Raw genomic sequence first — 18,985 nt, forward strand, 5'->3', positions numbered from 1 at the left:
CTCAATACCTGAAAACACTGACTTCACTTTTTTGAAAAAGTGAAATTGTCTTTCCTTTTACTCCCAATCAACAATCAAATATCTTTTCTTGAATTATGAATAACAAGAATGGTTTGAAATATTTAATTATCTCAAAGTAAACCTTAATTTCAGTGCAATATTGAAATTAGCTTGAACTCTTCATAACCTCTGAATAGTGGGTGACTCAACGGGTCACGGGTGGTCTATTATATATATAGATCTAATTTTCATCAGAAGCATTCAGTGAACAGCTAACTTTTGCTAGAAAGTGGCTACTATAAACTGGATGTGATTTGTGATAGAACATCAACATTACCTTAGTCTAACTATAACCATAGTGATGAATTTTAATATTCAATATCTGTAAACTTTTAACACAATTTTTTTTCTAAGTCATAAACCTTATACAACTTAAAATGGGATCTGTCAGTTTCTAGAAATTAATTTTTTTAAGTAACCAATGAGTTCTTTCAGCTATTAACACAAATAATTTTTTTCTAAATAATGAGCTTTATAAAACTTGCAATAAATTCTGTCAGCTTTCGTAACTGTAACATTTTAATAGCATTGTTAGAACTATATGGATAATTGCTATACGTAAACAACAAAGTTAGTTTTAACAGCAAAATATTAATGTTACACAATACACTCGATTTAAAAAATAAAAACTTAATATCATACACGGTATAATAAGCTCAAATAAATAGAAAAAAACTTTCCAAGTTTTTATTTCAAAACATACACTCAAACCATTTTGTGGTACCATGTGTAATTTTTAAAACAGGTAAATATGCTAATTCAGAGGCTAATATGTGAGAAGCCATTAACCTCAAATAGAAAGGGTCTGAAAACACAGAAAATACCATACTAATATGTGAAACTAAACTCAAATGAACTAAGGATGACAAACACACCTTTGATTTCTCATTTAGCAGTGAAACAGGAAGTTTTGTTTGTTTCATAACAACCTGGTAGGGATCTTTAATAACTTTTCCTAATTCTTTTTGAAAGTTCTGTAGTGCTGACTGGGTCACAACTTTAGTGTTACCTGATGAACAAAAAGTGTCAATATAAATTTTGTATTAAAATTGGTGCTTATTCTGTTACTTAAGATGTATCAGTTAAGATAAAATATTAAGCTTGTAGTACATAACAATTTATTCCATAATGTAATTCTAGCAAAATTAAATGAAAAACAATTAGACTATAGCAAAATGGGTTGAATTCTAGCAAAATTTTAATGGAAAAAGTGTTTGAGAAAAAATAATTAAAATAATTTGAAAAATTAAATTTATTCACAAAAGAAAACAAATATAAAAGTTTTCAAAAATCATAAGGCCAATCTAACACTTCCCATCCAAGAATAAAATTAGTAGTTAACTCAAGCACTGAGATACAGACTAAGAAGTTACATATTGCTGAATTATATTCATGTGAAGGGTAGAAATAAGTAAATAAGATTATAAACACAATGTTTTCTGTGCAATTAACCAAAACTGGTTAAAGTAAACAATCACAAATAAGTTTGACAAGTTACTCATAAACATTCAGTTGAGTGGATAATATTAACTGAACTAAAATAATTAGAGTTTGGTGATTAATTTTAAACGATCTATCAGTAGGAAAAAAAACTTAACATTTTCCTTATCTCCCTCAACCACTAAGATATATTGCTTCATGTCTAACTGCCATGGAATTTCCTGGGCATGCTGTAAGCCTTTAACAAGTTCCCACCCCTGAATGTATCTATGTGTACTGTGCCAATCAGTGATGTAACCCTCCTCCAACAGGGGAATGACACAATTTCCATGTCAGTAACTTCCATGAGCACTAGCACAAGCTCACAGTCTTATTCTTGACAAGGCAAAGAAAATGTACCAAAGTGGAGAGGAAGAGTGAGAAGGTAGTGCAGATAGGTAAGTACGTATCTGAAATACATTTTCAGGTAAGATAAACGTTAAACTTTAGAAATGCTACTTACCTATCAGCACCACTAAGAAGTTACAATCCCACTTTGAAAATGATAGAAGGATTGCTGCTGATTAGTTAAAAAGACGAGCTACTTTCTGAAATAGCAACAGCAAGGGAAAATGCATGAAGTGCAACTTCTTCAAAACAGAGGGTCGCCTAGTGGAGAATGCATCTTTCTCAAGTAGGGAATACTCTTCACCCTTGTTGCTATTTATTCATTAACAAATCATACACACATACCTAGGCCAACAACACAATCAACAGCAAACAAACAATAATAAGTTCAATGAAACAACTAACTATAAAATCCTGCACTGTTGCATACCCTAATTCCCGATATTAGCAATAAAATAATCAAAATTTGGAAAAAACATACAACAAAACATAACATTCCAATAAACATTAAGTTCAGTCAAAAACCAGGCACAAAATTAAAATCTATACTATGTGAAAAAACTACACTGACAAACATAACACCAACATTATTTATAAAATACAATGCAACAACTGCCACGATTTCTATATCGGAGAAACAAGCCAAAAAATGGAAACCAGATTCAATGAACACAAAAAACACCTTCCCATGTTTTTGAACACTGCAAAACAAATAAACACCATAGAAAACACTAACACATTAAGCAGAGAAACAAAGGCAAACAAACGAAAAATAAAAGAAGCCCTACTTATACAAGAACTCAAACCAAAATTGAACCAACATAAAGGAACATCATTCACACCTATATTATTCACCTAACAACTAATTGCTACACCCCCTACAATCTTGTACCTGTTCACACTCTCGTCCCTAAGACATGCACCCAGTAACAGTCAGTTTCATCAAACTGTCTTTATTAACCTGAAGATGACATAAGAAGGTCGAAATGTTGTTCTTGTACTTTATTTTAATTAAAGATTTTAATACCCATACCAGCAGTCTCTGCTATACAAATTACCTTTATATCACAGACTCGTAGTAAAGGATATTGAGTAAATCCAGTGTCAGTGTTACAATGTGAGAATGTATAGTGCAGCTTGGGTGTTAGACCCTTCCATGTTGGCAAAATACTTACATTAGATATTGTAAACACAGGTGAAGGGAATAATAGCTCACACGTGCATACGAAGGCAAATCCAAGTCCCATCTGACTGAACATGTCCATATCCATCAGGGAACACCCCAGCCTTACATCTCAAACAAGGGGTGGGCCCAACTGGTCTCTTACTAACAGGTAGGCATCACTCATAGAGGAAAATCTCCATATCCATATCCCCAGTGGCTTGAGACTGGGGAAATAAGGATTCTCCCATACTCCAATAGAAGAATGGGAGGGATATGCACCGGGGAAAAACACTAAAATGTTTGTGTGGACCACTGTCATCAGGAGGCACAATCACCTAAAATTGGGTCCTCATAAAAAACTGTGGAATGCTTTATTAATAAAACTAAACACAGCAAGTCTAAGCTAGGTGTTGGGGCAAAACTACGCCTGGTGCTTTTTTTTGTGTAAATGATGTGGAAATGTCCACGTCAATTATAGATACACTGCCAAAGCAGTCTTACAGAAAACCCATTTCAACAGTAGGCACTGAGCAGAGGCAGACGGGTTTAACACTTTCTGTTCACCCCTTCTCGATGCATACTTCAGTTAGTATTCCCTGGGAGGCAATGTTAGCCACTCAGTGGTTTCCAGTGACACCAAGTATAAGGAACATAGGGTGTAGTTTCTCATGTAACATTGAAACTGGCAAGGTTTGCCTCCTCCAGTTCATCTCGCATGTTTTTTGTTTTGTTATTTTGTTGAGAAACTTACAGTCTGTTGGAATGTGTACAAAAATCATGATACACATAAAGATGTCATGAAACATATGAATGACATGGAATTGTCTGAAAAACACAAAAGCCAAAACTCTCCAAACTAGAGCATCTAGGTAGACTGGAGGGAGACAAAAACCCAATGAGGGCACAGAAAACAATCCAATGATATGAGTAATGGGAGATGAATGTATTAGGTCTAGTTCAGCAACCAAAAAAAGGCATGAGAAGCTGTGACATGTCAAAACTGGTGGGAAAAGATGCAAAAAAGTGTATGGTCTGACTTACACAAAGAAAAATATGGGAGATGAATAAGTTGGCAAACCTTACCAGTTAAAGTGGAAGGGATCGAGTTCTGAGAAGAAAAGGTCTGTCATGGTGAAAATACTCTCTATAATAGTAAGTACAGTTGGAGTCTAAGGCATAAATGTTTAAAAGACTATGAACGTAAGCACAGAAAAGGAGAAAATACATCTTGAGAGACAAACGATATTAGAAACAGGAAGCCAATGCCTCAAAGAAGGGCAAGCAAGAGCCCAAACGACCACACAAAGGTCCCAGTAGGAGAGAGGTACCAGACAAGGGGGTAAGGAAGAGATTTTTGAACGAGAAGAAAACAACACTCCATGGTAGTCTGCACTGGATGAAACAGACAGGCTCTAGATCAAAAGAAAGAAGTATGATGTGGAGGAGTAGGACCACCTGGCTAAAGAGTGGTAGAGAGACAGCCTATGTACTTTGATAGAGGGTGAGAGTAGAAGGCTGACAAGAGCGAGAGAGAAAATGGGCAACTCATTGGTAAAATCTCATATGCCACACAAGGGACCAGACAGATTCCACACATAAAGATGAAGGAGCAATACCCTGTAATGACACATGGGCAATCAAGGTTGATTGAGGAGAAACCTTTAATGTGGGAGTCACAAAAACATCGATCAGAGGGATTCCAAAATGGAAACAAATCCAACTAAAGACTGAAGAATGCAAAGACTAATCATTGGGATGAATCCCATTAAAGCAAGAGAGGCAATTTGCAACTAGATAAAAACTATAAAAGCATGACATTTAATAAGATGAATACAACAGGAAGTTCAGAGCATGAAAAGGGCTGGTGCTTCCCTTGTAGTTGATTGAAGTAATGAATACAGAGCTGTCTGGGCAAATAATCATCAGATGACAGGAAAACCACAACCAAAGAAGAGGGCAAGCCCAATAAGCTACAGTCGTTTCCAGAAAAGAGAGTGGTAGTTGGTGAGACCCCCCCCCCCAATCAGAAATAGAGGCATTGGTGGAAAGATGAAAGTAGAGCCAATGGGGGAGAGGTATACCCTGAGATGGGTTGGAGTGAGTCACCACGTCATACATATGTAGAAAAGGGTAGAGACATGAGGGTAAATAAAGGAACATGAGACAGCTCCAATAATCTTCCAGAGTCCAATGAAGGGGACATGTGAGAGGAATCAAGGCTTCTAGGAAAGTCCACAAATGTGAGAGAAATGCATGAGAGAAATGCACTGGATGCCAAAATCTTAATAGAGCAAATATGCAATGGAGAGGGTTAAGCAAACCATGTACATGAGATGAGGAAAACCTCCAGGTGAGCAAGAAATTGAGTCAAAATCGATTTGGAAAGTTAAACTAGCCTACTCAGGTAAAAAGCCACCTGAAAAAAAGTGAAGGAAATAATTACCAATTCCTGTTGAGATAGGGCAAGGAGAAGCAAGATAACTATATAGCAATGGATATAAAAGCCAAGAAGATGCATGTGTTGAGCAAAGGAACATATGATATGGCTAGGCCAAAAGGAAGGACAATAAAACTGAGATATGACCACTGAAGACAAACTGGAGGAATGACAGAACACTGAACATACAGAAATGTGAAGGAAAAAATTTGAAATGTCTACTTTGATTAAATTCAGATTAGGAAAGAGGGCCCAACACAGACTGAGTAAGCCATTCATCAGGAATTGAAGAAAAATGAGAAAATGATTATGAGAAGACAAGTCAGTGACAGGACACCAAACCTCCAACTTCATGGGGATGACAAAAAAGATGTGAATAAAAGCCTTGAGTAGGGTTCTACAAATCTTGCCACCAACAAAGAAGACACCACATCCTAAAGATGATGAAGATGCAGAGGATCAGTAACAAGAGGATATTAAGGAAGAATGTGCAAAACCTCAGGGTCACTGAAGAAAGAAAAACACAGAAGGGTACTGGGATCATATAAAAACAATGTAAGGGATGAAAATACTCACCCCTCAGAATAATCTAGCAGAAGTGGTTGAGATATCTACAAAGGGTAGGTGAAAACCCTCAGTTGAAGATACTGCCAGATTAGGCAAATAATGTAAGATAAAAGTATTGGGGGAGGTCCGCATACCAGTCCGCACAATGTCCTCCAGCAGGCAATTCAACTGGGCCGCTAAGGACATAGAAATGTGATGAATCTGATTAGACATGACCCACAGATGATTCCTTGCCTTCAAAAAGAACCCAGAATAAGTGATATGGATCAATGTAACTGGGTATAAATCCTGGGAAACTGAACAATTTAATGAATAAAAAGTTGTCTAGCATCTCTAAAGGCATTAGTGCAGGCAACAAAACCTTCAAGCCCCTCACTGAACATAACAATCAAAATCTGATGAGTCATAGAAGCGAGAAATAGTGATCAGATGAATTGGTGAAAAGGATTTATCCCCTTCCTTGTCTAACAGTGTCTTAGGTAAGAATAACCAGTCTGAGGCTGTAGGTAGAAGGATAAAGCAGACTGTGGACAAAGAGCACAAACCACTCTGACCGGTGATGTCTGTAGGTCAGCAGCATTAAAAAATAAATGTTCAGGTAAAGGTGATACATGGCATACGAGAATAAGATCACAAACAGGTGTTGAGAAAGGACATGTAATGTAACCTTAATATACAAGTTAGGTAACTAGAATGGTCGTTTGGGACAAAGGACCCAAAGCATCTCGAGGAATCCGGAGAGTACTGGGGACTCAAAGAATATTTTGTCATGAGTATTGAACAGTAGTCGATAAGGCTGCTTTATACAGGGCAATTGTGGAAGATGCAAAAACCTTTTCCAAAGAGCCTGGTCAAGAAACAAATTATGGTTGGCCCTTCTGATCGAAGTAGGTTCAACCTCCTCTCAATACACCATTGCCGATATGCATGTCATTTCCGTTGATAAATGTCCATCATGGAACTAAGCAAAGACTGAGACAGATACATGACAACCTTAGAAATTAAACCCAATGCCATGCGAAAGATTGCATAACCTCCATATCTGAAGCTTGACCTTTTGGATAGCCAGGTGTACCATGTCAGATCATGGCTGCCTCCACAGAGATGGCCAAAGAAGAAGCAGAAACCAGGGTGTAGCTACCAAACCAATGCTATCAGCAGGACCCAACAATGGGTTGGAACAAATCATAGTTAGTACCTTGGGTAACATAGGAAGTGGAAGGAAGGCCTAGAGTTGTAATCCCATCCTGTCCTGATGAAATGCATCCATTACTAGAAGCCCTAAGGTGAAGTACTGCAGACCAAATTGCCAGTAGTTGGGTGTTACAATGAGTGGCTAACACACCAATCATCAGTGTTGCAAAATGAAAGCCAATTCAACAGAACCTTGCAATGCAGCATCTATTCTATTAGTAAAATCTGTTTAGGTTGAGACAGTTGATTTGCTACTGCAGTCATCACCCGTGGAACATGGCAAGCTAGTAGGGTGATACGATAGGAGCCCTGGACCAACTGCTTCCTCGATGGGAAAAGCAAGACACCACCATGGAATTGTAAGAGTGAAGCCTGACAATTTCCCCTTTAATAAACCCAGACCATGAGGCATTGCCTCTTGAAGAGCAATTAGGACTAAAACATTGTGTAGGGAAGTCTCGTCATCGATGCATAGACCACGAAATTCCTGGCTGTTGTTATATGCTCCCATCCCTGAAGCGAGGTATTCATGAAGAGATGGAACTCTGGACAAGGTGGTAGCTTAAGAACCCATATCTTAGTACTGTCCTGACTTAACAACCCCTCGAGATCAAAGAATGATCCTGAATAAGGAAACTGGGGAATCCGGTGAATCGATGTTGATGATCCCTTGGTCACATAAAGATTATTGAAAGGATCTCTAGTGCTATTATCCTAAAGGCATTTGAGTGATGTCCTCATTCCCTAAAGAGAAAGAAAAAAACATCCATGCAGTGGAAGGATATGCGAGGAAGAGTCTGGCTTTCTGTTTCATAGTGTGGAGCCTGATGGAAGTCAGCTAAGCCCAACTGAGATATATTATAAAAAAAAAAAGACTGATGACATATTGAATTAGAGCAAGAATAGATGTCTCAGCTCTGAGAATGAAGCCTGCCTTGGTAGTTTCTGAAAATATCATCAGGTTCTGACTATTGATGAGATTGCACCATGGAATGGTGTATGCAGTGCTATGGGATGGAGGTGACGAGAAAAAACTCGTACGATTCGGCAGAACCTATGTGACATCGATGCTAGTCCGAAGGAAAAACTCTGAACTGTAATACCTGACCCTTGTGCACAAAAAATGCTGATGGTTGTGGGATGCCAGCACTATGGCAATGTGTAAATAAGAGCTGACTACAATGAACTTGGACATCCACTTTCCCAGTAAAAAATGCCAATTCAGATGGAGGAATGAGTATATTGTGAGACAAGAAAGATTGATGACTGGACACCAATCTTCTGCCTTCTTAGGCCCAATAATTGCAGGGAGTAAAACCTCGGAAGAACTAGCACGACTCTCTCACTATCCCCAGACCAACCAAACTCTGATAGCCCTACAACTAAGTACTAAAGCATGAGGATCTGTAGGAGATGAAAACCCTACAGGTTGGGTGGGTAATGGTAGTGAAGATGTGAACTGAATGATTAATCCTGATGCAAGGAACTGTAGTGCCCATGGATTCATGGTTAAGGTTACCACACGTCCAGAAATTTTCAGAATTGAGCCCCTACAGACCCCAAAAGCATACAATAATCAACAATGCTGCTGCTGGTGTTCTAACATAAGAGCAAAACCCTTGGATATCGACAAAATCTATTCTGGGTACCAATGTACTAAGGGGATGATGTCGGGACCCTAGAATAAGGGTAAAACTATGACCCCTTGTAGGAGCCAATGAAAGACAAGACATCAATGACAACAAGGATGAATGTAGAAGGCGACAATCAAACCAATGTGCATGCTAACAATGTTTCCAGCTCATCATCAATGAAGTTGGTGATCCTGAGTCTTCCAACAAAGTTCAGCATTAGGAAAACAAAACATTGGATTTTAGAGTTATAAGTCTGTAGACTTACTACTGTCCAACCAGAAGACATTGATCTACTCATGTTATCTACAAACTCTGCTTTAGAACCCCAATTTCAAGGAGCAGATGTATTATTTGAGAGTCCGAACATACCTGGAGGTGATAAGGCATAACTGTCCCTTCATGTAACTGAGAAGTAAACCACCCCGTGGATGAAGAGAAAACTAAATATTCGCTCCCAGGCCTTTTAGCCATCAAGTAAGGTGCAGACTCAAAAGTAACTGGGGAAAGACCCAAAACATCACACTCTTGATGAACCAACTGAAAAAAGCAAATCAGAGGCAGCTTATCCTAAAGTGGCCTCCTTTTTTATTTCATTTAAAGACTTTGTTTGTTACCACTGGTTGTCACAACATTTAGTCAGGTGAGTTTGTGTTGTTAGAGCAAAGCCATGTCGGGCTGTCTGCTATGTCCACTATAGGGAATTGACCCCCAGATTCTGGTGTTATAAATCTGTCCCACAGGGGGTCTGAGAAGCCAACAGACTAAAAGAAGGTGCAGGAAAAAGCAATTGACTATCCCCCACCCCCGATTGTTGTGTAATGCTAAAATCTGAGATGGAATAGGAGAGACCTGATTTGCCTCTGTATTGAAAATAATAATAATATGAAAATTCATACCATAAATCGGCTAACCAATCTATTTTTTTTATACAAAAATCAACTACATGACACAGAGAATGCTCAAAGTATCTCCGAACAATCATAGCACTGGGAAACCATTAGTGATGCTTTGTCAAGAAAAAGTGATAATGTTATCTGAAATGAGATGCTTATATACAGTACCACGAGAGAGGGCACATTGACATAGGTGGAAAGTGTCACAAGACAAATACCACCAAGGGCAATTAAGTGGGGTATAAAAGACTGGAGAAAGTGAGAAAAAAAATCAGACCAATGCTTAGATGGACAAAGAAAGAAACCCTGGCAGTCGAGTAATAGTTGAAATGTGAAAGGAGGTAGGTATGTTTTGGAAGAAGAGTCACTGCCAAGAGCCATGGAAGAGGAGAGATGATAAAAAGAAGCAAGAGAATATGGAACAGGAGGAGGGTAGCTCCATGTGACTACCAAGGATGGGTAGCAGAGAGATACCCATAGACCAGTGAGTCAGAAAATCAAGTACAAAATATAAGACTGCAGGTAACCAGCCTAAGCCTGGGACTCCAAGGAGTCAAGAACACCTCCAAAGATCAGATCTGTAAGCAAATGAGTGAGACGAAGGTCTTGGATATAAGAGGAATGGATGTAAATATCCAAAACAAATATGTCGAGTCAACATAGAGATAGGAGAAAAGGAAATAGAAAACAAAGAAAAATAGGTGTCTCCACCAAAACTATTGGGGTTGTAATGAAGAGCCTCACTGAGGAGGTGAAGGGTGGAGATAAAGGAAAGTAATAGGATAAAGATAGACAAAAATGAACAGACAGCTGGAAAGAAAGACAAAGAGAGAAAGAGGAGCATCCCAAGCAGAATGAAAAGACACAAGAGACTGGGGATCAAGAAATATAAAAGGAGCATGACTGGAGGGCATAGCAAAGGAGTCGCAAAGACGAGTAGGACAAAAAAAGATGTGGGATAATGCAGAGTTGGTACAGAAGGAGGCACATGAAGTAAAACAGCCAAAGATACATTATGTTATACTGGTCAAGAAAGAATATCACATACCTGATTTACAAATCTAGCAAACAGAAAAAGAGAAAGTACATGCTCTTCATCAGAGAGGAGAGTCAAAAACAAAAGCAAGAGATGGCGAACACTGCTCACAGGCAAGGCAGGCTCTACAGAAGACAAAAAAAAAACAAAATAATTAAAAACCTTTACTGGAAAGAAAAATAGGCAGAAGAGAATCAACCATTCAATAAGTTTGTGGAAGCTAAGTTACTCATGATGCTGAAAGTACCTTGTCACTGACTGACATCTGAGACCTATCACACAGAGATGCGTTTTCTACTAAGTGAGCTAAAGGGATAACAACTGAATGTCAAGTCCATGAATATAAAAAGTTCTTCCAGTTGCCAGTGAGTCAGTTGGAGAAACTGCCTGAAAATTAATGTCTGGGCCTCAAGGCTTTATTATTACTATTATATAAATATGCTAAATACACATACATGTATACATATATTTTACTTGGCATAAGATGTTGAAAGTAGTCTACAGAAGAAATTTGGTGGCTAGAGAAAATTAAATAACAGTCAAGTGAATGGAACAAAAGTGCAAAAAGGACAAAAGCAATGTAGCACTACAGAAGGAAGGCATTCACTTAAGGCAACTACAAACTCAAAAAGCACAAGAAAAACTTGTCTCAACACAAGCAGAGCTGTGGAAAAATTAACCTATGAACATGTGCTATTGCTTGCTCATGTAGGTCATGTTGCCCTCCTGTTGGTGGACAGCTACAGCACTATGATGATTACATCATTTGCTGGTGGAATGCATGAAGACATGTGTAGGGGTGAGAGTTCATTCAAGGTTTATGGAATTTGCAGGACATTCCGTACCAGTTGCATGTGAGGTAACAGCTGTTAATGGTGTAGAGAGATAAACAGTATTTCAGGATTAATTTAAGTAATTAAATTTGTAAGCTGGCCAAGACTGACCAATCTAGAAGAGAAATTTTCTTAAAAATACAACCTTGTACAGCTAACTAACTAACTAATTGCATGAAAGTCATTTTCTAAACTAAACTGAGTGATACTCGGAGACAGGAGTCTTTCTCTTTGCTTCAATGTAGAACTAAAAAGAAAACATGATTTTAAAAGAAAATCTTTGAAATTTTATTAGTTAATTTGATATTAGGGTTTCTACAAACAATTTATACCAAAACGTTAACCTTAAAAAATAATGTATAAATCTAGATCTACAAACCATTTACATGATTATTTTAGTGTTATGTTGTAAATATAATAGTGTTATGCCCCAGAAAAAGTTACAGGTTATTTAGAAATTGACAAATGATACGGACTTCATATCAAAAGTCAAGTAATGCTCAGTGTTTATACTAGTTAAACAGTGAGCTAATTAATAAAAAAAAACTGTTTCAATGTAACAAACAATGCACTACCTAGCTACTAGCAGTCAATGCAGAAGTTTAGGATCAGGGTTCTTGCAACATGTAAAAATTCTAAAACTTCCTGTGACCAAAGCTAACTTTTCTGATGATCTTAAATATACATATATATATATATATATATATATACATTAACTGACATTATTTACATGTTTAAATACCATCTTGGTTAATGTACCTAACCATCTCCAATATATTCATACTACCAAATTTAAAACCACAAACCATTTTAGAATGTTTATTTGCACATGAAACATCAATAATACATAAAACTAAGTCTCAATCAAAATAAATTTAAATACATCAATAAATAATCATATCAATATATTACAAATCAGCATCTTTCATGAAGTTTTACAGTATTTCTCAATAAATTAGTGAACAGTATACATTTCAAGAAATTAGAAAATCAGTACACAATGTACATTTTGAGATAATAAATTTGGTGGCTGATTTTAGAAAAGCCTCCCCAAAAATGTTCATGACTTTCAATACTTCAACAAATTCCATAATTTTCAAGGCCTTGAACTCTACTTTTAAATTCCATGACTTTCAAAAATTTCTATGGCTTCTAGGAAGCTTGCAAGATAGCATTAGACTAAAACTTTTTTGACAGCAAATAAGAACAAGTTAAGTAGGCCATCTAGTAATATTCATCAGTATCTAGTATTAGTTTAAATTTTCTATTGCTTTTCAAACAGATAAACAGACAGAAATCCTACCAAACCACTTCTGATTTGGTGCTACTCTAGCCACAGAACCAGAAGAAAGAGTTGACTGGAAAGGTGCAGGCTTGACAATCTTTCCACGATTATCTCTGAAGGTAAACATAATACATGCTTCATAAGCAAATCAGAATATTATGTAAGAAATACCTGACAAAGAATATACTGTATATGTGGTACCAACAACAAATAATTATATACTTTTTTAGTTTAACCACTGCCTTAAAGAATATGTTTTTATAAATTACTTTTACATACAACATTTCTGTTGGTACACTTATGACTAGAAACACTCTTTCCTAAAATTCCTATTGGAAAAATACTTTTTTAACAATACTTAATGCAATAATTAAAACTATCTGCCCTACAAATAAACTTTACACAAAAGCAATCTTATTGGTACATTTACAAGCAAGAATTAAAAATACTCCTCTACAAATAACTTTTACACAAGAAAATCTTAATACTATAGCCTTTCTTGTAATAACTAAAAACATTTACACTAAAAATATGTTTACATAAAACATTGTATTCTGTGGCAGGCTTAACAAAAACTATCTCTCACACACAAGTGACAATTGTAAATTCTCATGAACAAGTACACATTTAAAAGTAAACATTATTCTTATTTGAAAATGTAATTCTGATAAGCAACTAACCTCTGTACACAGGCAGCTATTTTCATCTTGAAGTTGTGCATATCTTCCTGAAAGATTTGCATGCCACCAGACTTATGAAAACTCCAACCTAAGTTCTTGTGTTCATATAAAATTATGCTACTATATGATAACATATTACTAATAGGAGTGCAACACGCTTCCTTGCATAATTCCTCCCTCTACACTTGATGTGTGAGAATCCTCATTCTTTGATGAGACAATAAAGAAGGGTGCATCAGTAAAGTGGGGAGGATGGGTGGGAACATGTACAGAAGTATCTATCACAAATACATTTTCAGGTAAGGAAAATGTTAACTTCCGAAACAAATACTCACCTCCTTACACAAATAGCAAGAATCCCACAATGAGATGGTGAAGGAAAAGGAGCAAAGATTACCTAGATAAGCCTCCTACTGAAAGTGTCTAAAGGAGGTCCATGGGGTGTGACAACCCACAGCAGGGGCTCTATAAGGGGCACATTTATGGGATATCATATCTCTTCTCATCAAAATATAGGAAAAGAAGCTAAAAGCCTGAAATATGTCACAAGGAAGGGCAGAATAGGTACATGACTGTCCGTGTACTTGCACACGAGTTGTCAGATGGCCAATATGCATAGTGAGGTTGGAACTCTTTCGGACCATATATTGTATTCTCACCTCCTCTACCATTTAAACTAGATGGGTCAAAACTAGCTGTGGAAAAAGGGCACTTGTGATAAGTATTTGTGCATATTTACCTCAACCATCAGTCACTAAGGGCTACATTCCAGCTGTGGGAGGAGGGCACCATACTGAAGTTTGTCATTATACATACTTAATAATCTCTACTCAACCCTCAGTCTCTTTAGGCCCCTTGCCTGCTGTGGGAGTAAGGGTTTGAGAGTGATACATCACAGGTAGATATGGATTAGGCTCTTCTACTCTGCTGCCAGAATCTTAGGGTTCATGTAAATGTAAGAGCAGGAATCATTATAGGTATATATATATATATATATATATACCTATAATGATTAGTAGATTGACATGTATCCATAGTCCATTCAGCAGTTAGATCCCAGTTGGTGAGGATTTTCATGGTTCACCACCCTAACAGCTGGCAGCTGGAATGGTGTTTTACTGGAGACAGTGCAATGGATGACCACAAAACCCTATTTTTAAAATCCAGCAAGTTCTAGCCAGAGAAGTGGGAACATCCACAACTCTGGTGCTGACTTTTTCTCCGATAGCTCATGAAATTGTTATGTCCAGGACCACACTTGAAATGTAATATTGAAATACCATGAGGAAAAATCTAGTGGTCTTGGGGAACACCCAATCTCACAGTGAGCATTTATATAGCCAGGGCAGATGGTATGAGCACTTTCCATTATCCTGGCTCGATGCAAATTTTTGGTAGATATACCCTGAGAGGCAACACAAGCCAAACAGTGGGATCCTAATTTAGATTAAAGGTGATTAGGAATAAATAAAGAAGTATACTCACCTGTCAAAGGTGTAGGTGAACAGAAGAATGGCAATGGGTGGAAGTCACAATCACCCTGGAGATGAAAGAGCCAGATTGTGGAGATAGCGGGCAAGGAATATGTGCAGGGTAGTCCACTTTCCTGCCTGGATAATATTTTCTAGTTGTTGATGGAAATAGGCTGCCAGGGAATGAGTCAGGTGTCTTATTTTGTGGGAGGAGATGTGAATAAACCAAATACTATCCACCCCAAGGAGGAGTAAACCATCCATATGAATTGGTGGATCCCTCCAGTAAGGGTGGAGAGAGAAAGGCCTCTAGTAGAGGAGAGGTCCCAAGGAAGGAAGAGCCAGTGACAGGAACTCTGAAACAAGGAATTAGGAGAAAGATAACAATGAATGATCTGGACTGGACACAGAAGTCTACTGGGTCAAAATGTCCATGGAGATGGGAGATAAAGGGAAGGAAAATGTAAGAAAAGGTGTGAACACCCTCTTGAGCAGCTGAAGCCTTAGGCAGGAACGATTGGTTGGGGTAGGGAAGAATGCATGAGTAGTGAAAAAGAGTCTATGGCATAGACATAAGACCAACAATCACAGGCAAGAAATAGAAGGCAATAGCTTTTGAGAGAGAGGTGATATAGAGAGCAAGTGGCAAGAGGTTCAAAGGGTCTTAAGTGGAATGGAATGTCATGAAGAATGACATTCAAGTTCCAGTTAGGCAAAGAAGTGGGAAAAGGGGTTAATGAGTACTCCATAATATGAATTCAGTCAAAATCGCCTCAGCCTGTAGCAATAGAGTTAAAAACATTGAAGGTGGGCTGGATATGAAGGGTGATGAAAGGCAACAGGTTAGGAGAAAAGAGGAGGTGGGGAAGAGAATGAAGAGAGAGATCACGGGTAAGGACTTGAATGACCTATCTGTGAGCTATGAAATATGTCTATAAATGTGCAAACTGGAACATATGGGCTCCCACAGGTCCTGAACTGACTGAATTTGGTCAGGAGGTGAGACATCAGATGAGGAAGAAGGATGGGGCATGTGTGGAAAAGTGAGATTGGGACAAACACAAGACTAAGGAGGAAATGAAGCTTCAGCCCCTGATTCTAGAGATTCAGAGACCTAACCAAAGATTCCTTGTCAGAGAAAGGGGGCAAAATGAAGGTTTCAGAGGAAGGTAATTGGACTTGGAAAAGAGTATCCTTTCCAAAGAGAGGTCCCAACAATAAAGAAACCAAGCAAGATGTGAAAGGGCGGAAGTGGAATGGACAATGGAAGAGAATAAGAGCACTCTTGTGTCCCCGGAAAATTCGTCAGGGGAATGATTAAGTGCTCTCCCATCGTAAGGTACAGAGAGATACCTGGGAAGGGTAGTAAGGAAGGCATGAAATTGGGAAAGTTGGGTGCTAGATAAGTAGACAGTTAACAAAAAATACACCCCCCCCCAAAAAAAAACTGGCAAATAAGACTCCAAGTGTTGGGTATCAAAGAAAAAAAAAGGGGAGAGTGACTATACACAAGGGGAAAGGAGTCTGTCAGGTAGGGGGGGTGAGGCATGAAGTTGATCAACAAAGGAGTTGGCATGAACAAAAATATCAGGAAAGGGGAAAACAAAGAAATCACAATGGGAAGGGGTTATGTAAGAGGAAACAGAAAGCATCATAGATTATGAGGAACAGAGAAAGAATAGTACATACCTGGGTAATGAGTCTCTGAAAACTCAGAGAAAAATTAAGTTGTTAATCAGAAAGCATGTAGATACCCAAAGCAAAACCTGGAGGTGGAAAAAGCTGTTCAAAATCTTATTTCTTGATGGCAGTATCCATGGCAGGGGAAGGGAAATGTATGGTAGGGACAGAAATAGAGGGTCCCTATGGCATCATGGACCCCATCACACGTTGGATAATGGCTGTCACATCTTCCACAGATAAAGGACTTCCAAAATTTGGCAATGTGATCAGTGTGAGTGATATTTTCACCCTCATCAGTTGAAGAAGAATTCACAATGAATTGCAATTTCATAATGATTACGTTTAAACACAACCAAAGTTGAGAACAAAGCTTTTTGACAAGTCTCAACAAACACATCTGGATGCAACTATGCTGAGGGAAAGAAATTAAGATTCTTGCATGTGAATGTACAGGAAAAATTTGTGCAAGAAGGATGTAGTAGTGCAAATTCACATGAACACACGTAAAATTAGGTGGAAGTTTTCACAAGGCTGGTGTCATGCAAATATGCATGACTTCAAGAGGAAACTAGCTACAGAGGTAAGTATTCATTCATTTCAGAATTCTACAAGTTACTGACCAGAATGTCTCCATAAGATTACATGTGGCTTTGGTGATTAGTTAATTTACATAAAAAACTTTCAATTTTTGTAATTTGTTTTCTTCTACTGACTTCTAATGAACTTTTCTGCAAGAACTAATATGGCAATCTTTAAATGAATGATTTTATTATCTTTATGACTAGATATATAGAGAAAAATGAAAAGTATTACACCCTCTATAAACTTGTTAACACTTCACAATATATTAAAACAAAATACCTTCATAAGGTTCTTTAAAAACTCATATTTCTTAAGTATTTAATAATACTCCCAGCTTGGGTCAAAGAACAATAAATTTATACTTGCATACTCTCAACAAAACTCACTGTAATGGTGGTTTTCACAGGACAAAATGACTGAATCAATCTGCTCAACATCTCAAAGGAAAAGTAGTGCAAATAAAGTAGTCTAAATATTTGCAACAACAATATAGTTAACACTCAAATAGGTAATGTAAGTATTTAAAAAAACATTGAATTGGTCTTTTGGACATTTTCAATAAAACTAGTAAATAAAACTCTGTTACTTCTGTTTTGAGTTACTTCTTAGATCAAAACAGATTTAATAGCTTATGATTACATCTTACTTACCTTTTTGGTTTGGAATTTTTGTACATCAATAAACGTTTGATTGTTGATTTTTCCCTCATACCTGACTTTGTCTTTTCTCTATCTGTCAAGAAAAGTATACAAAAAACAAAAAAATTTAGTTCATACCAAACTAATTTATCACACGAAAATAATTTACATTAACTTTATCCAAATGAAAGTTATAATTTTCCTATACTGGGAATGTATTTCTGACAGGTACTTACATCATTTCACAAATATAGTTATTCTTGTTCAGTGCTGCCCTCTATATGAAAAAATTCCTTTGTATGCCATAAGCCTTGAGCATGTAAGTCATCATGCTACAACCCTCCACCAACAGGAGTGCAACATACCCTCCTAACACATGTGACTCTCTCTATTTGATTCTACCAAACTATCGCTTTGAGTTTTGGCAGAAAATGGAAGTACTAGTTTTCAGTGAGGAGGAAGGGTGAGAAGTATGAGTAGAGGTAAGTACCTATTGGAAATACATTTTAAGTATGGGAAAATTATAACTTCTGATACAATAACTAACTTCCTCTCACAGATATAGCTGGAATCCCACATTGAATAGGTGGAGGGACCAGTGTAAGGGAGAGAAAGAAGCAACCTCCAAAAGCATTCGAAGAACCCCTGAAAAGTGGAGATCCTTGCAGTAGAGGATCATACGTGGGAGACTGCACCACATCAGTACCAGTATACTCTATGCCCAGTGTGGAAAGAAGTGTTGCAAACATCGACAGAAAAAAAGAGAAGCAGATCCAAAAGGGAGAGAACAATGTTTGGATAGGGATCTGAAGCACATGATATTGGAATCTCAATCCCTTGGGAGAGAATAACGTGGGTGAGAGTAAAAGGATGTGCCTAAAGGTATCAAATGGCTAGGGCATAACAGACTGTACACAAGTCAAGTAGGAAAGAGGATCATACCATCTTCACCTCAAGTTCAACAGAGAGGAGCAATTGCATGGTCATCTATACACCTGG

At 37.5% G+C, this 18,985-nt stretch overlaps 1 protein-coding gene across 1 annotated transcript in view; it reads right to left on the minus strand.

Moving 5' to 3' along the window:
• Positions 1–18,985, minus strand: part of LOC106457804 (nucleolar GTP-binding protein 2-like) — a 66,016-nt gene that overhangs the window by 36,675 nt on the left and 10,356 nt on the right. The window contains exons 2-4 of the mRNA XM_013917255.2: positions 17,999–18,080; positions 12,950–13,044; positions 936–1,069 (exon numbers count right to left, since the gene is read on the minus strand). Coding sequence (XP_013772709.1) covers positions 936–1,069; positions 12,950–13,044; positions 17,999–18,080 — 311 coding nt within the window. The remainder of the gene's footprint in view (positions 1–935; positions 1,070–12,949; positions 13,045–17,998; positions 18,081–18,985) is intronic.

Source organism: Limulus polyphemus, unplaced genomic scaffold (genome assembly GCF_000517525.1).
Source record: "Limulus polyphemus unplaced genomic scaffold, Limulus_polyphemus-2.1.2 Scaffold375, whole genome shotgun sequence".
Taxonomy (NCBI): Eukaryota; Metazoa; Arthropoda; class Merostomata; order Xiphosura; family Limulidae; genus Limulus; species Limulus polyphemus.